Source organism: Eschrichtius robustus, chromosome X (assembly GCF_028021215.1).
Source record: "Eschrichtius robustus isolate mEscRob2 chromosome X, mEscRob2.pri, whole genome shotgun sequence".
Taxonomy (NCBI): Eukaryota; Metazoa; Chordata; class Mammalia; order Artiodactyla; family Eschrichtiidae; genus Eschrichtius; species Eschrichtius robustus.
The window spans coordinates 41,653,931-41,679,841 of NC_090845.1; the positions used below are offsets into that span (position 1 = coordinate 41,653,931).

At 41.8% G+C, this 25,911-nt stretch overlaps 1 protein-coding gene across 1 annotated transcript in view; it reads right to left on the reverse strand.

The window, feature by feature from the left end:
* The window catches only part of EFHC2 (EF-hand domain containing 2), a 153,369-nt gene that overhangs the window by 19,704 nt on the left and 107,754 nt on the right, over nucleotides 1–25,911 (reverse strand). Inside the window, 3 exon segments of the mRNA XM_068533696.1 lie at nucleotides 9,110–9,202; nucleotides 10,934–11,112; nucleotides 20,378–20,390. Of these exon segments, the coding sequence (XP_068389797.1) occupies nucleotides 9,110–9,202; nucleotides 10,934–11,112; nucleotides 20,378–20,390 (285 nt within the window).

The window sequence follows — 25,911 nt, forward strand, 5'->3', positions numbered from 1 at the left end:
AAGGACTGCAGGAGCTACAGGTTGGGAGAAAAGATGGGGAGTTTGGTTTCGGATGTGTTACATTTTGATGAGTCTGTAGTTCAGGGAAGATGTTTGAGTTAGAGATAGAAATGTGGGAGTCATTAGCATACAGATGATATTTAAAGCCACCAGACTGGAAGACTGAATGAGATCACCAATGAACAAAGTTTCTTCATCTGTTCCTACAATACAGAACTTAATTGTTTGTAAATTCCCATCACATTGATGACAGGAGGCACGTACTGAATCCTAGAGGTTTCAGAAGTATAATATCCCAGTAATTTGGGAACCAGTCAAAAGACTACCAAACAGATTTAGAATTACACCACCCCTCATACACAGTCCACTAACCAGTCCTGTAGGTTCTACCACCATAGCACATCACAAGTCTCTTTCTCTCCATCTTTTCTACTATTCACTAATTCCAAGCCACCATCATCTCTCACCTGGATTACAGGAATAGCTTTTGTATCTCGGTCTTGCTGCTTCTACTCTTACCTTGCTGCAAACCATCCTCCACCAGAATGATCTTTCTAAAACACAGATCTGATCAATTACTTCCTTGTTTACGACTGTGCAATGGCTTTCCAATCCACTTAGAACGCAAGCTGAACTCCTTACCAGGGTTTATAAAACCGCACATAATCTGGTCCCTGCTGACCTCTCTGACCTCCTCTGAAAACTCTCTCCTGTTCACAATGTTCCAGGTACACCAGCTTTCTTCTTGTTCTCTGAGCATACCAAGATCGTTCCCAGCAATGCAAGGCATTTGCACCTTCTGGTTTCTTTGTCTGGAAAGTCTCAATTCCAAAGTCTCAATTCAAAGGCCTCAGAAAGGCCTTCCTGCAGTTCCTCTTACCTAACCGAGCCCCCATGCCTAAGTCTGCATTCGCCCTGGATGATACAGGAAAACTTCTGGAAGTCACCACTGGAAGTCCTATTATCAGACCTCCTTACCAATCCGTCTTATATTTACTCATGCTCACCCGTTAACCCTGGGCCCCCAGCACTCTTTCCTGCCCAACTCATGATATGTCAGACTCAACACATCTAACCATTTACCCATCTCAAAAGATATTTGGGAAGGATATTCCTGAATCAAATGATATTCGGGAAGGATCAAAAGCTGTAAATGAAAGAGTACACAGCTTAGAAATGATGTATAAAATCTTTTTGAGGAAAAATGTTTGAAAGATTTAATCTTTCCGAAGTCCCAAAGCCAGGCCTCAGGGAAGAGTTGAGCTAATGTGGTAAAATACTCCAAGTTTCTCTTTTCAGTTCTGTCTTGGAGGATTTCAATGGATATGGGAATCCCCCCGAAAGGAGCAAGGGAGAAAAGAACAAAGAATCTTTCAATTAAAAGGGATAAAATTAGCCAATGCTTCTTGGAAGAATTCTTTGCTCTTGGGAAGTGGATAGAGTTGCAGTAAATCACGATGGGTCACTCACAAATATTTATCTCCCTTTCCCACCAAAATCTCACCAAAATGACAACAAAGAAATAAAAATAGGTGATAACCCCCAATGGCAAAGATAGCTGGAAAACAAGGCAACAGTGGACAAGAGATTTCAAAATCGTTTGCAAGATGGAAATCAGACTAAGGATTGGTAACTGGCTCGGCAGAGCTGAGGAAGGGAAGCTGAACTCGAAATGTCCATGGCAGAGGCAGGGGCCACTTAGAGATTAGCCAGTGTGGCCCACAAATCTTCTGAGAGGCTCAGCGATTACAGACTCCAGGTGCCAATAAAGGCAGGGATACGGTGGGGGCCGGAAAACAAGGACTGCTTGAAAGCCTACATAAAGCAAGAGCAGCTGAACCCTCAAGTATCTCCTTGTACACTGTACTCTTCCCTACAGGGGAGTGAGGCTTGTTCTCCAGAGAAATTCAACAAAAGCAGCTCTAGTCTTGGGGAGAGGAAGCATAATGGAGGGTAGAGAAGAACATTACACACTACACTGAACTTGGGTCTCTCAGCCCCCTTCCTTCTCCTTTTCTGTTTCCAGAACACCAGTGGCCATACTTAAATTCTCTTCCTTTCCCGTATCCCACCCTCCTTCCTAGCCCCACAGGAGGAGATAGGATTCTCCTCTCAATACTCTGAATGGCCCCAAATTGTGGCTTCTGGCGATTACCTAATGAAAATGTGGGCTAGGAGATGGCTCATGCAGCGAAACCCACTAATCAACAAGACCCACCCCCAAAAGCTTCCAACATTAAGGACAGAAGTCAAAACGGCAACAGGAAAAAAAAAAAAGGTATCAAGCAACAAAGGTAATTCAGGTAGCAGAGGGAACGATGTGAGATAAGAGGATATATTACACCCACAAAAAAAGAACAGAAGACTAAAAATAGGAACCAAAAGAGTGCTCTTGGAATAAAAAACATGATAGTAGTAAACAGATGCAGAAGAAGGGGTGGAATGTAAAGTTGAGGGAACCCCTTAGTAAGGACATCATAATGACAAAGAAAAATTGGGGAGAGAAAGATCCAAATTCAAGAGAGCCAAAATGTTAATGATAGGAGTTCTCACAAGAGGAAAATAAAAATGAAGGAAAGGAAATTATTTAAAAATTAATGGAAAATTTATCAGAGCCAAAGGACAGAGTCTCCAGACCGGAAGGGCCCATAAACTGTTAAGCACAATGAATCTACATACAGACACACACACAGACACACTCACACACACACACACACACACACACACACCCCACAAGCCCCATCATGAACTTCCAGAACACCAGGAATAAAGAGACGATCCTAAGAGCATCCAGAAAGAACAGCAGTAATGGGAATCAATATTATGCTAAATTCTCAAGCATCGTAACAGGAAGTAGTAGCAGTATCTAAAAATGAGAAATCCAGAAATAGCAGTACGTACATGCTATTTAAAGGTCTGCAGAAACAGCTAGAAGGACTGAAAGGCTGTTTCTTGAGAACGGGTCTGGGAGGTGGGGAGAGATGTGGCTGGAAACTGCTGTTGTCGGAATAAGTTTTTTAGAATGATTTGATTTTTTTTTTTTTTTTTTACTATAAGCATGTATCAGTTTGACATAAATAAAAATGTAAGAAGTGTAAAAAGCCGATGAGAGACCTTGAAGCGTGCTTTTCAAGGTAGTAAACTCACACAAGTCAGACCTGGCAAGGCAGGAGCACCGCTTGTTGGGAGCATGTCCCGGTTTTCCTCCATGCTCCAAAACTCAGCACAGAGCTGCCTCCCCTGGACCACTGACATAGTGAGATTTTTCACGCCCTCATTTGCTACTATACACTATATCTACTATACGCTACTGTTAGATGAGGTTGGGAGAGAGAAAAGACTAGGATACAAAGGAGTGCTGCAGCTCTAAAAACAGTCCAGGTTGGAGGAGAAGGAGCCGAGAGGGAGCAGTTTAGAGACGGAGAAAGGCTTGACTATTAGGGGAGTGAGGACAAGTAGGTCAATTTCCCCTGAATATTATCTCCCCAGCCGTCCCTCCTGCCTCATGACTACAGGTAATCATTCACCAAATCCTCTCCATCCTTTCAAAGTAGTTTGGAAAAGCCTATGAATCGCATAGAAAATGGATCTCCTTACTTCAGGGTCGTGCTGTGCTTCTGATCAAAAATGTCAGCATCCTCGTTCCCCACCTGAATCCCCGACTTCGCTCCTTGCCAAATGACATTTGACTCTTGCTTAGACTCCGATTCATGGTCAAAGGACAAAGATTTGCCACTCTGGAGGAAATTCTTTTGAAAAGGCTGTGAAGGCCATTCCAAAGAAGAGCTTTCTATGGCGACATTGTTGGAGTCAGCGCACAGCCTTCCAGGGGGACTGCCCTAAAGGGCAACACTAATTCTGGCTTTTAAGTGCGTCGATGCTTGTTAAAAAGTCAGCCTCCTTACTTTAAAGTCCCAGCTCACAGTGCTAAAGTGTTTTCCTAAAACCTCCATAAATTCTTCTTTTCCTTTGATACTTGGGCAAGCCACCATTTCCTTCCCTACACAAACTAAACGACATGTTTGTGGAAGAAGAGGGAGGGAAGGCAATTTCTCTGGTTCTCCTCTAGATAATAATGAACCCCAAGCAGGCTTCCCAATGCCTTGCTAGGTGGGAGTTCTAAGAAGTGAGTCTAACGTGTCATTTGACAGGTGCTCCTGGTCCCCCTCCCAAAACTGATGAATGGCTTGAAAACCGCAGAAGCCATCCATCTCCTTGCTGTGGGGAATAATCCTGATCTGCTTTATTTCCACCATCTGTGGAGGTAATAGGCACAGCAGCTGTATTCTGCTGAAGAGTAGTAACATGGGTCCCCCTCTGCCGCAAAGGCCATCTCATAACTTAGGGGAACGGGCTGGCGGCAGGAACAGGGCTGAAAGGGAGGGAGGGTGGTGAAGACACATTTTTGACTCACTTGGTTGTGTTTGGTTTCAGTTCATTACCCAACAAACCCAGGGGTGCACACTGAAACACCTGGTGAGAGTCTTAAAGACCAGACACTTAAGGAAAAACAGTGGAGCTCTAGGCCACCCTACCGGTTGGTCACAAAAACTTAGGAGTCGGCAAGATGGCACTGCCCAAGTTGCCAATGAGTTAACTCCTGTGATCTCAAATCGCCAGGCCTCTAAATTCCAATTGTGAGCCCAGCACAGATCTCCTTAGGGACCAAATCACCTTATATTTGAAAAGGTAGAAAGCATCTGTGTGTGTGTGTGTGTGTGTGTGTGTGTGTGTGTGTGTGTGTGAGAGAGAGAGGGAGAGAGAAGGAGAGGGACAGAAGAGGGTTTCTCTCTGAAAACTTCCCAGTGCACCAAACACTCTGCAACATTAGCAAGCACATGGTTCAACCCTTGCCCCTCAGCTTCACTGACACGTATTGTTGGGTGAAATCACTTGAGCCCCAACCATGCCTCTGGGAGGGGGGCAGAGGGAGAGGCTGGGTAGAGTATAATGAGATGATTTTAAAGCCCTGTTAACTTTTTCCATTTTAACTGATATTTCTGGATGAGGCACCAGCTCTCTTGGGAGGCCAGTTCTAAGGCATTCCATGGAGCCCAAAGACAGCTGTAAAAGACTAGCTTGGGGCAGAGCTGCTGGCGAAAGAGTCGCACTTGAATTTCCAGCTATTCCAAGCCCCAATTCAGAAGGCTACAATTAGGGGAGCAGGCTGCCTCTTTACTCCCCAGTCCCATCAGGAACACAGTATGGAATGACCTCAGAATACTCGCTACCTCTTATGGTTTGAGAACCAGGATTTCTTGCTTATTAGTACTGAGGAAATATTAATACCCTAATGAAGGCGGAGAGGGCTTGACTCCATTTACAGGGATCACCTGGGCAGAAGGCAGTAGGGCTGGACTTCAGAAGCAGCTCTGGTAGAAATCAAGCCCATGTGTTTCTCCCTGCTGCCCAGTGTACCATCATAGGACAAGTCTCTGGGACTGCAAAGGTGAATGAGATATCGTCCCTACCCCTAGGAGCTCAGATAGAAACAAAGGTTTAGGGTATCTTAGCGAGCTGTCGTTTTAATTCCATTAGAGAGCCATTCAGGCCTAAAGCAAGCTCTTTGAGTGAGAGAGCCTCCTTATACCTCAACGTTTGCGCTCACAAAATGAGGTATCATGCCTACCATCAACTAAAATGTACCTTTTACTGTGCTCAAGGATTTACAAAATATTCTAGGGCCCTAGGCACTATGTCAATACAGAGTGCCACTCCTTTTATGAACGGGTAATAGCTACCACTACATGGAACATTTAAGTCTGATGCTCTGTGCATTAGTGAAATGACTTCTGACTTCGTTTGGCAAGTAAAGTGACCTCATACCAGCTACCACAGCACAAACTGACAGGGGCTGGGTAACCAGATGTGAAGAGATTTTGAAATGCTGATTCCAGCAGGACTTGTGCTCATAAGGAAAAGACCTAACTGAATCACAAGAAAAATGGAAATGGAGTAGAGGGGAAATCTTCGTACCCACATGCTGGGTCAGGAGAAATTCACAGGTAACAATCTGGAGTGGGTGAAAGAAATCATCCGAATCTTTAGCCACATAGGTTTTCGTCTCCTGATCTGAATTCACACAGCAGCAGGGCTCTACAGCTGCTCAACAGCTGCCCAGCTCCATCCCAAGGCAGGTAAAACTGCCCCTGGGCAGAGTGTGTGCTGAACCAAGTCAACAAACTCCGGGCCTGTCTCCCACGGGAGACTGCAGACGTCAGAGGGGCTCTGGCTTAGCGTGCCACAGGAGGGCTGTGTAGAAAGAGAGTCTGGTCAAGGCTCTGGAAAGCCCTGTGGAGTCTGTGGGGAACAATAAGAATGCAGAATATAAATGTAAGCTGCAGGCTGATGGGCCCATTAGGAATTAGGGCAGTCTTTGAAAGGAATCTGCGGAGATGATGCAAAACACCAAGCATGTGACCCAAATCGTGGCAGGGCATATTGGAGGGAGAGGGGAATGGGAATGAGACATTTTCTAATCTGATTAGTCTGAAGTTTCCCCTGAGTGTGCAGAAGGGTCAGTGCACAATTAGAGGCAAAGTTAGACTGCTTAGCGGCTCAGAGGGATGACCTCCTCGGAGCTAAGCCGGGCTCGGAGGCGGATGTGATCTGAGACTGAGCCGGCTTCGCAACGAGTTGGGGAATCGTCTTTCTGCCTTTAATGTCAAATCGTCAAGGCAAAGACAAAACAGTCTGCTGAGAGGATGAGAGGATGACGACTTGGTGGCCTCAGTGCTGGATAGGAAACATCTAGGTCCCCCGGAGGCCAGGCTCCCACATTACTGGACTTTCCAGGACAACTCATCCTCGAGGCCATCAAGAGATAATCTAATAAACATCCGCAGCTTCCTGACTAGAAGACAGCTTAATGTGTGAAAGGCATTCAGATCCAACTGTTTAAAAACAAGGCTTCCTCTATGTGGAAGGACGCAGGTCTCTTCCAGTTCATTTCTAAGTCAGAGTGTGTGGTCTATGGTCCCTGATGGAAACTCCTCTCCTAGTCCCCAGTCAGTACTTAGTACCAGGTGCTATGGCACTGGGGAATTTATGTATGTTATCTCAAGTCACCCTGAGAACCGTGAGGAAGTAGGTAGTGTTATCTCGTTCTAGAGGTAAGGAATCTGGGGTTCAGGCAGGTCAAAAATCTTACACAAGATTACACAGCTAGCAAGTAGATTCAAAGAATATAGGAGACAAGGTAGGGGTAAAACTGTCAAGATGTGACAAGCCACTGCTTATTTTTAGGCAGTAAATCAAACAGGTTAGAAGCAGGCCTCTGTATCTAAGTGGATCAAATGTCTCGTCACAAGTCTTCATTACAAGGTAAGAGACAAAAAAAGAAACATAAATAGTGCTGTGAGAATCCTTAGCAGGAGATAATCACTGCCAGCCAAGCAAATCCAAGAGGGCTTCATGGATAAGGTGCTATTTGAAACGGGTCGTAAAGAACAAGCTTTCAGCGGGTGAAGAAAATTGGAAGCTAGTTCCTACTGAAGAAACAGCAAGAGAAAAGGCAAAAAAGTGGGAATGCAGGAGGAATACATGTGAAATGCTAAATGAGCCATTTGGCTGGACTGTTGGGAATGAGAAGAGGAGCTCTGGGAATGTGACAACTGTGGAGAAACCGGGCTCCTAAGCCTGCCTATTTCATCTCAGGTCCTTTACACCGGGATGGCCTATTTATCCCTCATACTGCTGCTAGCAAATGAAAGCAAATAGAGCTGATAGTCTAGAAGATAACCCCAGGTCAATCCAATGCATATACACACATCCAACTGAATTGGCCTCTTCTTGATTCCCCTCCTGATACCTTGGACTCTAGTTCTCCCACATGGGATTTAGTTTTGTCTGCTTCCTTTTGTTTCTTTTTTTGTCTCAGATGAGGACTCCCCACTCCAGCCCCTGCTTGAGAATAATGCCCTAGTGACAACCCTAAGCCCCACAATGGAGAAGGGGGAGAAGGAGCTCAAAGCTAAGGAGTTTGGTCATTCCTTAGAGAACAAAGAAATGGTACAGAAGGCTTATGAGTAGAAGAGTGACACTATGATATTCTTGCTCTTAGAAGGTACTTAGCTGCAAGATGTAAAGATGGATTTAAAAATTTAGAGGCCGTTGGAAGAAAGACCAATGTGGAAGCCCTGAAACAGTCAAGAAGAAAGGTGGGTCAGAACAAGAGTGAAGGTGGCGGGAATGGAGGGGAGAGAGTAGATGCAAGTAGTAGAAAGGAGGTAGGCCTGTCAAGACATTCTGATCTACTGGCTAGTTGTAGACAATAATTCAAAATGGTTAGAAGCAGAAGATGTGCGTTTTAAAGGTTCAGGGGTTAAGTCACAGCTCTTCTTTTTCTAGACTATGTGACTTTAGGCAAAATTTTCTCTCTCTAGACCTCAGCATCCTCTTGTAAGATAGGATAATAGCTCTGACCTCACCAAGCTGTCCTCACAAAGTAAATGAGGTAATGTATTCAAAGCAATGATAACAATGCCTAGAACACAGCCCCAAATGTCAGAATTATCAAGATAAGTACGCTAGAGGGGGGGCTGGAGTCATGCCATGGTAAGCATAAAAGATGACCAGAGTCTGGGTGGCTAGGAGGGTGGTGCCAGGAAGTCAAGAGTCAGGTTCAGTACAAGAAGTGAGGTGTTTTAGAAAGCGGTTGACTGTGCTTCCCTTTTGCAACATCATAATCTCTGCACTTTACATCTAGTGTTCTAGCAGGACAGAGCTCTGTGCTAATAACACGAGGTGCTCTTACTGCATGTCTGTGGCCATTAGAAACTACTGCTTTGAAAAATCTGCCCTAAATTTTACATCTAAGACTCTCATAACCAATGAGGTTGTACATTTTCATTTTGTCCCAGGAATCTGTGTGCATATAAGTATATCTTAATGTTAAAAAGATAAAATGATAATTCATAATAGGCTCTCTAACATTCAAAATCATGACTCATTTCTCCTTTTTAACACTTAAATGGAGATGTGTCATCGGTAATAAATAAAAACAGTCAAGGGTAAATCAAGGGCAATTAAAGGTAGATGTAAAACCAGGAACAGTCTCCGAAACAAAAATATGCAGGACATTGCCCATGAGGGTGGAGTTCTCACTTACCTGGAGAGTAAGGATCCCAGAAGATCATCATTCAAAGGTAATCTGGAGGACCTGCACAGCCTTTTGATGTCTTTGCTGGGTAATAATCTTTCCCTGCATTAAAACAAAGTAAATGGGCTTTTATATACTTTTTGTCTCTTGAGTAACAATTACACTCTATAGGAAAGAAAACACAGATGTGTCCTAAAAGCATGCACCTGGAAATAAGTATGAAAACTGGTACTGGAATCACAGTAAGGAAAAACAGTAATACTGCATTTCACCAACTTTTTTTTCCATTTCAGAAGTCACTAGATTCTGTCCTTACAAAGGCCTTTCCATCAAGATTCAGATTCTTGGTTGGTGATAGTACAGCCTATTAAGGCTGTAGCCACGAGTGTTGCTCTAAGTAATCGATCTGCATTCTTGACCACTAGTCAAAAATGGTTCTGATATTTGAAAACATCTCTTAATCTGACAGGCATCTAGAGCCTCCAACACAAGTATTATATGACTGGAGGGTGTTTTTCTAGTCTTTTCCTTGGACCCAAACCTTATAACCTAGAAGCCCCAACTGGGGCCTTAACATTCACCTCAATTTTTTCTCCAGACCAGCCCAACAGCCATTTTCCCCAGCCTGCTGAGGGCACAGAGATGCTTGTCCAATGTTCTAACTCAGACAGTGTTCTTCCAGGCATCAGGCAAAATTAGAACCAACAGGAAAGAAAGTGGGCTTCTTTCTTTGCAGTAGGTTATAAAGTGGTAAGAGAATGTTTATGTCTAGAATTGGAGCTTGTTGGATCTGGAGAACCTCAGAGTTGTCTGATCAACCAGCCCCATTTTCCCAGGAGGTGGTCCTTTAGTGAAGGAGGGTCACAATTCTCACCCTGGGAAGGGGTACCACTAGGGTGGAAGGCAAGGCCCGGGTCATGCAAAGCTCAGGCCACACATCCTCCAGGAGGCTCAGAGAAGCTTAAAGATTCAAGGAAAAATACCCTCTTTATAACAACTCAACAAGGGTGTATTATGGATTAGGGGAAAAAAAAACATATTCACAATTAAAATAAACTATGGGACCTTCAAAGATATTTAGGGTATGTAGGTAGCCACTTGGGTGCAGACTTCAGGTTTGGGGATGAAGGAAGGGGTCATGGGGAAAAGAGATGGCAGTGGTCTATAGTAATAAAATCAGAGGCTAGGGTTTGATCTAAGGTTTTCTAACTCCAGTTGAGTATTCCGCCCACCCCTCACTATATCAGTCTGTGGATAAGATGAACACCAAAACATATTAAGATGGAGCTCCAGTTGTCTGTAACAGTGACTCAATAAAGCTCAATGCAAACACGGTAAATGTATTCGAAATAGATTATGCTGAGCTTCATTATCTTCAAGGAGAAATAATTTCAAAGAAATTCTATAGAAAGTTTACTTGCAAATCCCCTGTTCTGTGTATTATAAAAGTCACACTTATAAATCCCACTTATCACTAAAATAATGTAAAGAGATGACATCTCAGAATTAAACCGTCTAACATTGATTTACTATGTTTCAATTGAAAACCTCTAGAGACCAATTAAAAGAAAATGCAAAGGGGCAATCCTATTCTTTTGAAGATACAGGGCCTCCCCTATTCCATCAACAAGCAAAGCTCACCATCCATCACTATGAAATATCTGTACCCAGATAATCTCCAAAAATGATTTAAGGTGGCTTTGCTACATAGTGGAGTATGAGGAGACATGTCAATTTTCTTTTTTGCCCTTTTTGATAAAATACAAATTCCTTCATTAGTCAGGTTCACAGAAACGTAAATGATTTATTAGAATCAATAAAATAAAAGCTTACTTTTCCCGATCTTGGTATACACAGGTAGCAATGAGTCTTTCAAAATTCTCAGAAGTATTTTTCTTGAGCTGTTCATGGGCCTGTGCAATGAGGACATTCGTATCTGGACGGGGGTCCTCAGGCACCCGGTAGTGACGTGCAATGGTTATAACTTCTTAGTCTATGAGTCTCCCGACAGACTCATCATTATTCCTCTGTAAAGAAAATGGAAAAACACTCAAGAAATTATATCTAAGACTACTTTACCTTTCTTTCTATTAAAAATATCCAAATCCCATTTTACAAAACTTTACCAACTGCCTAGAGACAGGTTATTATTTTTCTTTAATTTAATTTCTCTACCTATGAGCAACAGGAAGGCACTCGTGCTAGAATGGAAAACAATAAGCACAACAGCTTATAAATAAAATGGCACTTTGCCCAGAGTCAAACTTCTACCGCATAACAGCCTACAACCAGGAAGTAAATTCTTAAAGTCCTCGAATGGTCAAAAATCCTGTGACTAAATACATGATTTCATTCAATACCTATTAATCTTACTGTATACAAAATAGTAACAGACTTGGGGTTCTGGTTTCCCAGGGTATAAAACTTATAAATCAGTAAGTTAGAAAGGTGTTTTGGAGATGGGGAAAGCGATTGTGCACATTTCTGTAGTAAAAAGTAAAAACTGACATACCCTACCAGTGAGAGAAAAAAGTGAAAAGTGAAAAGAGCTGTGTAAAGGTACAGTTGTCTGAGTCTTTAGAAGGCAAATGGCACTGATATCATTTGGCAGAGCAAACGAACAAACAACAACAACAAAAAAACAAATGACAGCAACACATTCACAATGAGGCCTCAAAGCTTAACAAATTGGCTGACATGTTTTCAATATATTCACTATATGAAAGCCATAAACCATGCAACAGGCATTAGAAAGAATTACATCAAAATGGTTAAAATGCAAACTGTTATGGTGGTTAAATGAATAAGCTTCCACCATCTAGAAAATCTACTTACTGGGAAAAAATTCAGTTCCCAAGAATCCCAAATAAATGAGGGAATACAAGATTTGATTTCTTCTTCTGTTATAGACTGGTCTTTTGGAATAATATGGTTTTTAGTTCTTTTAAATATTTCTTGTCATTTTCACTATCACTTAAGAGATCTGTAGGTTCTTCTGGTCAAGAATTTCCTTAGATAGAGTGTAGGAAAGCCCACAGCTATGATGTTGACCTACCTGAAGGAACTGTATTTCACCTACATCCACTTATTAGGGTCTCTGGGGTTTTTGTTTTGTTTTGCTTTGCTTTTGTTTTTATGATGGGAAATGAAGGCCAAATTCAACCAAGAGGACCCCACCATTGCAGCAAGTCAGTTTGGGTTAGACGATCAATCAGTAACGTTGGCCGGGGGCTCACTACCTGGAAAACACTGTAGTCACTTTGGCATCTGAACTTTTCAGAGTCTATAATCTATTTGGGCTGTCCAGGCATCCAGATGAGCTCCCTAGCTGCTAACTGGGAGGGGCACTTGAATGAACTGAGTAATAATAATAACCCTCACCACTTGTTGAGTACTTGCTATGTGCCAGGTCCTGTGCTGCTGGGTCCTTTTGGCATGGATCATCTCATCTGGCCCAGAAGGTAGATACTAGTATTAGCCCCATTTTACAGATGAGAACACTGAGGCAGAGAAATGTGAAGTAATATGTCCAGTGTCATGAAGTCAGAATGCAAACCCCTGCAGTCTGGCTCCAGAGCCCATGCTCCTGCATACTATTCTGTCCCTCTTCTGTTGGGACACAGAAGAAAGAGTGACCGCATGCAGTGGGGCTCATTCAGGGAAAGCTGAAGGCAGTGGCTTTTGAGCTGATTTTTTAACAGACCTCTCGATTCCCTTTCCCGTCCATGACCTGTGCTTTGAGGGCTATCACTAACCCGCATAAATAAGTAAGAGAAAGTAATTTCAGAAACCCTGAGTCACCAACCATCTCTGACAGAGAGCCAAGTGACCACGGAGGAACCACACCAAGGGAAGTCCCCGGCTCATTTAAAACACTGGTCATGGAATAATCAGTCACGACACATGCCCAGAATTGAACACTATGCAACCATGAAAAGTAGGCTGTTGACTGATTGGTATTAACTGGTATGAAAGACATCCATGCTATGTTGATAAATGTAGTATGATCCCAATGAAACTAAAGATACCGGTACAAATTGACATATATATGCACAGAAAAAAAGACTGGAAGGATACATACCAAAACATCTATAGCATTATCCCTGATTGCTGAGCTTTCTTTATATATAGGTATAAAAATGATTTTATACCTATATATAAAATGTCTGCTTTTTCTGAATTTTTATAATTATCAAATATTACTTTCATCGTCAGAAAAATACCCCTTTGAAATCTTTTTCTTTTTGAGGGTAGAAAACGGCATGAAGAAGAAGTGGCACACTCCCAAGGACGAGGGAAAAGAGCGTCTGCAGCAATAACTAGAAACTTACCACGTACCTTTAACTAAACCTACTCTAGCCCCACCAGGTCATAAAAGTTTATTTTCCTCTAGAGGGGTGGGATAGGGAGGGTGGGAGGGAGACGCAGGAGGGAGGAGATATGGGGATATATATATATGCATAGCTGATTCACTTTGTTATAAAGCAGAAACTAACACGCCATTGTAAAGCAAATATACTCCAATAAAGATGTTTAAAAAAAAAAAGTTTATTTTCCTTTTCATTGGATAAACTGAAATTATCCTGACCTCACTGCAGTGAAAATTTATATCTGCTGGGTTCTGCATGCCTGGGTTTTAAACACCTCAGTATTCCACTGCTTTCCATGTTGTTGTTTTTTAAATTTTATTATTTTTTTAACAACTTTATTGGAGTATAATTGCTTTACAATGGTGTGTTAGTTTCTGCTGTATAACAAAGTGAATCAGCTATACATATACATATGTTCCCTTATCTCTTCCCTCTTGCGTCTCCCTCCCTCCCACCCTCCCTATCCCACCCCTCTAGGTGGTCACAAAGCACCGAGCTGATCTCCCTGTGCTATGCGGCTGCTTCCCACTAGCTATCCATTTTACGTTTGGTAGTGTATATATGTCCATGCCACTCTCTCACTTTGTCCCAGCTTACCCTTCCCCCTCCCCATATCCTCAAGTCCATTCTCTAGCAGGTCTGTGTCTTAATTCCCGTCTTGCCACTAGGTTCTTCATGACCTTTTTTTTTTTTTTTCCTTAGATTCCGTATATATGTGTTAGCATACGGTATTGGTTTTTCTCTTTCTGACTTACTACACTCTGTATGACAGTCTCTAGGTCCACCCACCTCACTACAAATAACTCAATTTTGTTTCTTTTTTATGGCTGAGTAATATTCCATTGTATATATGCGCTACATCTTCTTTAGCCACTCAGCTGTCGATGGACACTTAGGTTGCTTCCACATCCTGGCTATTGTAAATAGAGCTGCAATGAACATTGTGGTACATGACTCTTTTGGAATTATGGTTTTCTCAGGGTATATGCCCAGTAGTGGGATTGCTGGGTCGTATGGTAGTTCTATTTTTAGTTTTTTAAGGAACCTCCATACTGTTCTCCATAGTGGCTGTATCAATTTACATTCCCACCAACAGTGCAAGAGGGTTCCCTTTTCTCCACACCGTCTCCAGCATTTATTGTTTGTAGACTTTTTGATGATGGCCATTCTGACCGGTGTGAGGTGATACCTCATTGCAGCTTTGATTTGCATTTCTCTAATGATTAGTGATGTTGAGTATCCTTTCATGTGTTTGTTGGTGATCTGTATATCTTCTTTGGAGAAATGTCTATTTAGGTCTTCTGCCCATTTTTGGATTGGGTTGTTTGCTTTTTTGATATTGAGCTGCATGAGCTGCTTGTATATTTTGGAGATGAATCCTTTGTCAGTTGCTTCATTGGCAAATATTTTCTCCCATTCTGAGGGTTGTCTTTTTGTCTTGTTTATGATTTCCTTTGCTGTGCAAAAGCTTTGAAGTTTCATTAGGTCCTATTTGTTTATTTTTGTTTTTATTTCCATTTCTCTAGGAGGTGGGTCAAAAAGGATCTTGCTGTGATGTATGTCATGGAGTGTTCTGCCTATGTTTTCCTGTAGGAGTTTTAGAGTGTCTGGCCTTACATTTAGGTCTTTAATCCTTTTTGAGTTTATATTTGTGTATGGTGTTAGGGAGTGTTCTAATTAATTTCATTCTTTTACACGTAGCTGTAGAGTTTTCCCAGCACCACTTATTGAAGAGGCTGTCTTTTCTCCATTGTATATTCTTGCCTCCTTTAGCAAAGGTAAGGTGACCATATGTGTGTGGGTTCATGTCTGGGCTTTCTATGTTGTTCCACTGATCTATATTTCTGTTTTTGTGCCAGTACCATACTGTCTTAATTACTGTAGCTTTGTAGTATAGTCCGAAGTCAGGGGGCCTGATTCCTCCAGCTCCATTTTTCGTTCTCAAGGTTGCTTTGGCTATTCGGGGTCTTTTGTGTTTCCATACAGATTGTGAAATTTTTTGTTCTAGTTTGGTGAAAAATGACATTGGTAGTTTGATAGGGATTGCATTGAATCTGTAGATTGCTTTGGGTAGTAGAGTCATTTTCAGAATGTTGATTCTTCCAATCCAAGAACATGGTATATCTTTCCATCTGTCTGTATCATCTTTAATTTCTTTCATCAGTGTCTTATAGTTTTCTGCATACAGGTCTTTTGTCTCCTTAGGTAGGTTTATTCCTAGGTATTTTATTCTTTTTGTTGCAATGGTAAATGGGAGTGTTTGCTTAATTTCTCTTTCAGATTTTTCATCATTAGTGTATAGGAATGCAAGAGATTTCTGTGCATTAATTTTATATCCTGCTACTTTACCAAATTCATTGATTAGCTCTAGTAGTTTTCTGGTAGCATCTTTGGGATACTCTAGGTATAGTATCATGTCATCTGCAAACAGTGACAGTTTTACGTCTTCTTTTCTGATTTGGATTCCTTTTATTTCTTTTTCTCCTCTGATTGCTGTGGCTAAAACTTCCAAAACTATGTTGAATAATAGTGGTGAGAGTGGGCAACTTTGTCTTGTTCCTGATCTTAGAGGAAATGGTTTCAGTTATTCACCATTGAGAACGATGTTGGCTGTGGGTTTGTCATATATGGCCTTTATTATGTTGAGGTAAGTTCCCTCTATGCTTACTTTCTGGAGGGTTTTTTTTTATCATAAATGGGTGTTGAGTTTTCTCGAAAGCTTTCTCTGCATCTACTGAGATGATCATATGGTTTTTCTCCTTCAATTTGTTAATATGGTTTATCACATTGATTGATTTGCGTATATTGAAGAATCCTTGCATTCCTGGGATAAATCCCACTTGATCATGGTGTATGACCCTTTTAATGTGCTGTTGGATTCTGTTTGCTGGTATTCTGTTGAGGATTTTTGCGTCTATCTTCATCAGTGATATTGGTCGGTAGTTTTCTTTTTTTTGTGAAATCTTTGTCTGGTTTTGGTATAAGGGTGATGGTGGCCTCGTAGAATGAGTTTGGGAGTGTTCCTCCCTCTGCTATAGTTTGGAAGAGTTTGAGAAGGATAGGTGTTAGCTCTTCACTAAATGTTTGATAGAATTCGCCTGTGAATCCAGCTGGTCCTGGGTTTTTATTTGTTGGAAGATTTTTAATCACAGTCTCAATTTCAGTGCTTGTGATTGGTCTGTTTATATTTTCTATTTCTTCCTGGTTCAGTCTCAGGAGGTTGTGTTTTGCTAAGAATTTGTCCATTTCTTCCAGGTAGTCCATTTTATTGGCATATAGTTGCTTGTAGTAATCTCTCATGATCCTTTGTATTTCTGCAGTGTCAGTTGTTACTTCTTTTTCATTTCTAATTCCGTTGATTTGAGTCTTCTCCCTTTTTTTCTTGATGAGTCTGGTTAATGGTTTATCAATTTCATTTATCTTCTCAAAGAACCAGCTTTTAGTTTTATTGATCTTAGCTACTGTTTCCTTCATTTCTCTTTCATTTATTTCTGATCTGATCTTTATGATTTCTTTCCTTCTGCTAACTTTGGGGGTTTTTTGTTCTTCTTTCTCTAATTGCTTTAGCTGTAAGGTTAGGTTGTTTATTTGAGATGTTTCTTGTTTCTTGAGGTAGGATTGTATGGCTATAAACTTCCCTCTCACAACTGCTTTTGCTGCATCCCATAGGTTTTGGGTTGTCGTGTTTTCATTGTCATTTGTTTCTAGGTATTTTTTGATTTCCTCTTTGATTTCTTCACTGATCTCTTGGTTATTTAGTAGTGTTTTGTTTAGCCTCCATGTGTTTGTATTTTTTACAGATTTTTTCCTGTAATTGATATCTAGTCTCATAGCATTGTGGTCAGAAAAGATACTTTATACGATTTCAATTTTCTTAAATTTACCAAGGCTTGGTTTGTGACCCAAGATACGATCTATCCTGGAGAATGTTCCATGAACACTTGACAAGAAAGTGTATTCTGTTGTTTTGGATGGAATGTCCTATAAATATCAATTAAGTCCATCTTGTTTAATGTATCATCTAAAGCTTGTGTTTCCTTATTTATTTTCATTTTGGATGATTTGTCCATTGGTGAAAGTGGGGTGTTAAAGTCCCCTTCTATGATTTTGTTACTGTTGATTTCCCCTTTTATGGCTGTTAGCATTTGCCTTAAGTATTGAGGTGCTCCTATGTTGGGTGCATAAATATTTACAATTGTTATATCTTCTTCTTGGATTGATCCCTTGATCATTATGTAGTATCCTTCTTTGTCTCTTGTAATAGTCTTTGTTTTAATGTCTATTTTGTCTGATATGAGAATTGCTACTCCAGCTTTCTTTTGATTTCCATTTGCGTGGAATATCTTTTTCCATCCCCTCACTTTCAGTCTGTATGTGTCCCTCGGTCTGAAGTGGGTCTCTTGTAGACAGCGTGTATACAGGTCTTGTTTTTGTATCCATTCAGCCAGTCTGTGTCTTTTGGTTGGAGCATTTAATCCATTTACCTTTAAGGTATTTATTGATATGTGTGTTCCTATTACCATTTTCTTAATTGTTTTGGGTTTGTTATTGTAGGTCTTTTCCTTCTCTTGTGTTTCCTGCCTAGAGAAGTTCCTTTAGCATTTGTTGTAAAGCTGGTTTGGTGGTGCTGAATTCTCTTAGCTTTTGCTTGTCTGTAAAGGTTTTAATTTCTCTGTCGAATCTGAATGAGGTCCTTGCTGGGTAGACCAATCTTGGTTGTAGGTTCTTCTCTTTCATCACTTTAAATATGTCCTGCCACTCCCTTCTGGCTTGCAGAGTGCCTGCTGAAAGATCAGCTGTTAACCTTATGGGGATTCCCTTGTATGTTATTTGTTACTTTTACCTTGCTGATTTTAATATTTTTTCTTTGTATTTAATTTTTGATAGTTTGGTTAATATGTGTCTTGGCATGTTTCTCCTTGGATTTATCCTGTATGGGACTCTCTGTGTTTCCTGGACTTGATTGACTATTTCCATTCCCATATTAGGGAAGTTTTCAACTGTAATCTCTTCAAATATTTTCTCAGTCCCTGTCTTTTTCTCTCCTTCTTCTGGGCCACCTATAATTTGGATGTTGGTGTGTTTAATGTTGTCCCAGAGGTCTCTGAGACGGTCCTCAATTCTTTTCATTCTTTTTTGTTTATTCTGCTGTGCAGTAGTTATTTCCACTATTTTATCTTCCAGGTCACTTATCCGTTCTTCTGTCTCAGTTATTCTACTATTGATTCCTTCTAGAGAATTTTTAATTTCATTTATTTTGTTGTTCATCATTGTTTGCTCTTTAGTTGTTCTAGGTCCTTGTTAAATGTTTCTTGTATTTTCTCTATTCTATTTCCAAGATTTTGCATCATCTTTACTATCATTACTCTGAATTCTTTTTCAGGTAGACTGCCTAGTTCTTCTTCAGGTGTTTGGTCTGGTGGGTTTTTACCTTGCTCCTTCATCTGCTGTGTATTTCTCTGTCTTCTCCTTTTGCTTAACTTACTGTGTTTGGGATCTCCTTTTCGCAGGCTGCAGGTTCGTAGTTCCCGTTGTTTTTGGTGTCTGCCCCCAGTGGGTAAGGTTGGTTCAGTGGGTTGTGTAGGCTTCCTGGTGGAGGCGACTGGTGCCTGAGTTCTGGTGGATGAGGCTGGATCTTGTCTTTCTGGTGGGCAGGACCGCGTCCGGTGGTGTGTTTTGGGGTGTCTGTGAACTTATTATGATTTTATGCAGCCTCTCTGCTAATGGGCAGGGTTGTGTCCCTGTCTTGCTAGTTGTTTGGCATAGGGTGTCCAGCACTGTAGCTTGCTGGACGTTGAGTGGAGCTGGGTCGTAGCGTTGACATGGAGATCTCTGAGAGAGCTTTCGCCGTTTGATATTACGTGGGGCCAGGAGGTCTTTGGTGGACCAGTGTCCTGAGCTCGGCTCTTACCCCCTCAGAGGCTCAGGCCTGACGCCTGGCTGGAGTACCAAGACTCTGTCAGCCACCAGCTCAGAAGAAAAGGGAGGGAAAGAAAGAAAGAAAGAGAGAGAGAAAGAAAGAAAGAGAGAAAGAAAGAAAGAAAGAGAGAAAGAAAGAGAGAAAGAAAGAAAGAAGTAAACTAAACTAAAATAAAGTTATTAAAATAAACAATTAAAAAATATTATTAAAAATGAAAAATTATAAAAGTAATAAAAAAAAGAAAGAGAGAGCAACCAAACCAAAAAACAAGTCCACCAATGACAACAAGAGCTAAAAACTATACTTTTAAAAAAACAGCGGGGGGTGGGGGTCACGGTGTGATGAATTGGGCGAGTGGGATTGACATGTATACACTGATGGGTATAAAATGGATGACTAATAAGAACCTGCTGTATAAAAAATAAATTAAAAAAAAATACATTATGGAAATAGATAAGTATAAGAAAAATAGCTTTAATCTTGGGATTATATTATAACCTGTCATCACACAGCATTTTGTTAAGGCACAAGACTTCCAAGAAGTGTTATCAGAGATAAATAGTACCAGAGACTTAACCTTGTTAAGCAGCATTTGTTTCTACATCAAATGACGGGACAGACTTATGTCATCTTCCTTGTCAAATGCTGTATTTACTTTTACAATGTTCCAGCTTCGTTACTGAAAGATCCTGTACCCGTTTTCTTCTTGCTGAATGAATAACTATAAAATAATAATTTGTTTAAGTCTTAGAAGTGTTATAAATAATAAAGTAATTTCAATGATCTGTAAAAAAAAAAAAAACCCCAGAAAAACAAAAAAACCGACAGACAGAACCCTAGGACAGATGGTAAAAGCAAAGGTATACAGACAAAATCACACAAAGAAGCATACACATACATACTCACAAAAGGAGAAAAAGGAAAAAAAAATATATATATATTAAAAAACAAAAGGAAGAGAACAACCAAATCAGCAATCAAATCTACCAATGATAATAAGCTCTAAATACTAAACTAAGATAAGCATAAAACCAGAAACAAATTAGATGCAGAAAGCAAACCCCAAGTCTACAGTTGCTCCCAAAGTCCACCGCCTCAATTTTGGGATGATTCGTTGTCTATTCAGGTATTCCACAGACGCAGGGTACATCAAGTTGACTGTGGAGATTTAATCCGCTGCTCCTGAGGCTGCATGGAGAGATTTCCTTTTCTCTTCTTTGTTCACGCAGCTCCTGGGGTTCAGCTTTGGATTTGGCCCCGCCTCTGCTTGTAGATCACCTGGGTTAAAGGAGCAGCTGATCTGGGGGCTCTGGCTCACTCAGGCCGGGGGGAAGGAGGGGTACAGAATGCGGGGCAAGCCTGCAGCGGCAGAGGCCGGCGTAACGTTGCAACAGCCTGAGGCGCTCTCGCAGGGAAGTTGTCCCTGGATCATGGGACCCTGGCAGTGGTGGGCTGCACAGGCTCCCCGGAGGGGAGGTGTGGATAGTGACCTGTGTTTGCACACAGGCCTCTTGGTGGCTGCAGCAGCCTTAGTGTCTCATGCCCGTCTCTGGTGTCCGTGCTGATAGCCACGGCTTGCGCCCGTCTCTGGAGCTCCTTTAGGCAGTGCTGTGAAACCCCTCTCCTTGCACACCCCGAAACAATGGCCTCTTGCCTCTTAGGCAGGTCCAGACTTTTTCCCGGACTCCCTCCCGGCTAGCTGTGGCGCACTAGCGCCCTTCAGGCTGTGTTCACGCCGCCAACCCCAGTCCTCTCCCTGGGATCCGACCTCCGAAGCCCGAGCCTCAGCTCCCAGCCCCCGCCCGCCCTGGCGGGTGAGCAGACAAGCCTCTTGGGCTGGTGAGTGCTGGTCGGCACTGATCCTCTGTGCGGTAATCTCTCGGCTTTGCCCTCTGCACCCCTGTTGCTGCGCTCTCCTTTGTGGCTCCGAAGCTTCCCCCCCACCGCCATCCCCTGTCTCTGCCAGTGAAGGGGCTTCCTAGTGTGTGGAAACTTTTCCTCCTTCACAGCGCCCTCCCAGTGGTGCAGGTCCCGTCCCTATTCTTTTTTTTTTTTTTTTAATTTTTATTCATTTGTTTATGGCTGTGTTGGGTCTTCGTTTCTGTGCGAGGGCTTTCTCTAGTTGCGGCAAGTGGGGGCCACTCTTCATCGCGGTGCGCGGGCCTCTCATTATTGCGGCCTCTCTTGTTGCGGAGCACAGGCTCCAGACGTGCAGGCTCAGTAATTGTGGCTCACGGGCCTAGTTGCTCTGCGGCATGTGGGATCTTCCCAGACCAGGCCTCGAACCCGTGTCCCCTGCATTGGCAGGCAGATTCTCAACCACTGCGCCACCAGGGAAGCCCCCCCATCCTTATTCTTTTGTCTCTGTTTTTTCTTTTTTCTTTTGCCCTACCCAGGTACATGGGGAGTTTCTTGCCTTTTGGGAAGTCTGAGGTCTTCTGCCAGCATTCAGTAGGTGTTCTGTGGCAGTTGTTGTTCCACATGTAGATGTATTTCTGATGTATTTGTGGGGAGGAAGGTGATCTCCACGTCTTACTCCTCCGCCATCTTGAAGCTATCTCGCTTTCCATGTCTTTATGTGAGGATTCCAAACAAGCTGCCCCACACTTAAAACCGCCCTCAGTCATGCAGGACACGAGGGGCCCCTGAGTGGCGGCCGGGGTTGCTGCTTCACCCACACGAGCCAGGTCCTGGCACCGGCAATCCCGGTCAGGCAGTGCAAGCCTTGCCCTGCTAACCCCTTTGCCCTGTGTTTGCCACGTGTCCCTTCTTTAGGACCCACCCCACCCTGTCAAACTTTAATGGGCTTCACCAAGAATGAGGAATGTTTTCAAAAGTAGCACATTCCATTTCTTTTTACTGTGGTGAAATACACAGAAGACAAAATCTATCATTAGTGGCATTTAGTGCATTCATAATGTCATGCAACCACCACCTCTATCTGTTCCAAAATATTTCCATCACCCCAAAGAAGCAATCACTCCAGTTTCTTCCTTCCCCCAGCCCTCTCCCCACCTGGCCACCACTAAGCTGCTTTCTATCTCTGCAGACTACCAATCTGGATATTTCATATAAATGGAGTTACGCAGTATGGTCTTTTGTGTCTGGCTTTTCTCGCTTAGCATAATGTATTCATGGTCATACATGTTGCAGCAGGTATCAGTACTTCCTTCCTTTTTATGGCCGAATAATAGTCCATTGTACGAATGTACCACATTTTGCTTATCTATTCATGCATCAGTGGACATCTGGGGTTGTTTTCCCCTTTTGGTTACTGTGAATAGTGCTGCTATGAACATTCATGTACAAGTTTTTGTTTGAACACCTGTTTTCAATACTTTAGGTATTTATACCTAGGAGTAGAATCACTGGGTCATATAGTAATTTTACGTTTAACTTATTGAGGACCCACCAAACTGTTTTCTGCATACTCCATTTTTGCTAGCAGCGGTCACAAAAACAAAGGTCCAACTTCCATCAGACATAGCCCTTTTTCACTTAAACCTTCCGAGTGAACCTCCAATACGATCTGAGAGCAAAGTCTCATCTTGGTACTTCCTGCCCCATCATTTAAGGAAAATAAAAATGCACTTTAAAAAGCAGTCATAATTTTAGTGCTTACTATTGTTCATCTTAAAGACTCAAATGGCAATCACCTTTGCCTTTACTCAACATTGTACTATGCTCCTGGCACTAATATTTTATACAGATCATCACAGTAATATTTAATTAATCTTATAAGGGATGCTGCCATGATTTTCTCTCCATTTTTGTAATTTAAGCCATAAGACTAAAAAAAAAAGCCAAACTGCTCTAAGGTATTGAGGTAACTACGCAGAATTCTGAAACATGAAATGCTAAACAGTTTTACAAGACATAATTCCATTAAAGTCACCCAGTCAAGTAATGGTGAATCAAAACTTCATTTTAAAGGTCTGAATCTTGGGGTATCTTCTTACATATCGAATTGTTAAAGTGTAAGCAATGTCTTTCAAACAAACTAAAAAAATTAGTTTCAATGTAAACAAGGGCTCAAGAGTCTAAGCCTTGGGCCCTAAGGCTTACAAGAAAATCTGGTTGAGCCTAAATTAAACCAAGCAGCAACTTTAATGACAGTTAGATAGCACCCTGTATCATCTCCTTCAATTTGATATTCAACAAATAAAATGTGTTTCACTTTGTCTAATCAGAAGCCAGGCACACCTGCTTAGGCCCACAAGTAACAGAAAACCTGAGGGAATGTAGGATGTGAGCAGGTTTTCCCATAACTTACGTCCTAGCCTGGCATAGTGCTGGACTAGTGTGTTGCCAGACTGCGGAGAGTAGTAGAGACAGCTGGTAGAATATGTGTCAGAGGAAGGAGAAATGGAAAGATAGATCAAATGGAGCCAGTACAAATGTCTTACCAGATTTTGCTACCAGCCTAACTATAGCTCAAAACCATTTACAGAGCTCTTCAATCTCACTGGAGAACAAAGCCGTTACATATGGCCACGTTGGCTGGGTACTGCCCACCTCCAGGGAGAACATTTATAGACTTATGGCATAAACTGTGTCCCCTGGAGTTGTGTGACATGGTGGCCTCGCCAGAGAAGCCAAGGGACTCCAGAGAAAAAAGAAAAAAAGAGGTCACCACAGACTATAAGAAACTCATCTACCCCAGCCTGGGTCACAACCTGTTTGCAATTGGGAGGCAGTGTGGTTTAGTGGGGAAAATGTGAGCTTCCAAATTACACAGACCTGGATTAAAATTGCAGCCCCACAAATTCTCTAATAAATGGGAACTCTGGTAAATTTTGAACTTTTCTGAGGCTCTGTTCCTTATCTGTGAAATCGGACAAGACCACCTGCTTCACAGAATTTTATGTTACCGCAGGAGCCCGGATGATCCTGTGAAAACGTAAGTCAGATCACATCATGCCTCTGTTCAAAAGCCTCTGAGGGCTTGCCACCTCTCCTGAAGTTGCACCCAAAAGCCTCATGACGGCCTACCAGGCCCGACACGATGTGCCCCCTCTTCTGCTTTCTCTCTCAGACCTCGTCCCCTCTCTTTCTCTCTGCACCCACCATACTGCACTCCTTGTTCTTCCTCAAACAAGGCAGGCACATTTCCAACTTCAGGGTCTTTGCACCTGCTCTTCCCTCTATCTGGGATGCTCTTCCCCAAGACAGTTAACACAGTTTGGTCCTTCACTTCCTGTAGGGCATCTTCATCTGTTTGGGTGTCATCTTCTCCATGAGGCCTTCTCTAACCATCCTTTTCAAAAGTGTGACCCCTCCCCCTGTAAGCCTGGCATTCCCTAGCCCCTTCTCTGCTCTCTTTTCCTCAGGGGCACTCATCATACGCCAACTTAGTATTTCATTTATTTTCTTATTCTGCATATCGTCTTTCTTCCCCTGCTAGAACGTAAGCTCCACAGAGGGCAGGGCTATTCGTCTATTTTGTTCCTTGCTGAATCCCCAACACATTCAATAGCCCCTGACACATAGTAAGCACTCTGTAATAGATAGTTTTCTGAATAAATGAAAAATGAGGGTTAAGTTTGCAAGGTATGAAAAGCATTTAGCTTTCTATAGTGCCTGGAACTGTATGAATGCTCAATAAACAATATCAATTTTATTCTCATCGTCCCAAAATGAAGATAGTTTCATGTTGTATTAAACTAGATGAGTTACTTCCTTTAGGCAAGTTTATCTTGGAAAAATGTGAAATGTCTTTGATGAGTGAAATCATGGAATTTATCACAGAATGTAAAAGGAAGACGGTACACTTGTTTTAAATAGTCAAATTCAGGATTTAAGTCTGAAGTGATAAAGTAATAAGCTCCAGGTGTGCCTTCCTTTATATAATGGATAGATTTGAGATGCTGCACAAATGCTTAATTCTTAGAATTCAAATTAGATGCCTCCTTTCACTCTCTATTACATATAAAGATACTCTATCTTCATTTTGGTCATTTTTAATTGGCAATGGCACCTAACACCTTAGCTTTAAATTCCTCTAATATCTGTCAAGTTGTTAACAACAAGCAAGCACACTGAACTCTGAAATAAGTTCTTCGGAAACTAAAGAATCTTTTAACAGTATAATAATTACTGCCAAATTTCTCTGCTTTGTAAATTGATTTTTTGATGTATTTTCTCAAAGAGAAGTACATCTGCATGGAAAATCATTGAGCTTGTTTTCTTATTCCAAATAAATGTAAGCAGCTTCTAGTTTTCTCTCTGTTACTGCTCTAATCTTCATTTCACATCAAATACTATGGCTTTTCCTGTTTTGACATGTAGTGGAATGTACATGGTAATTTTGATTTATTTAGTTTGAAATCCAGTATGTCTTGGTGCACTCAACTTTGGGGTTGTTTAAGTGTAGCCAGACAAAATGAGATATTCTCATGCAGTTAACAGTAATTGCTGTATATCAGCAATATTCTTCATAGGGGTACAATTGTAGAAACCCTTTAAAACGCTCATCTATGATTCTTCTACAATTTGGTACAATATGCATTTAAGCAAGCTAA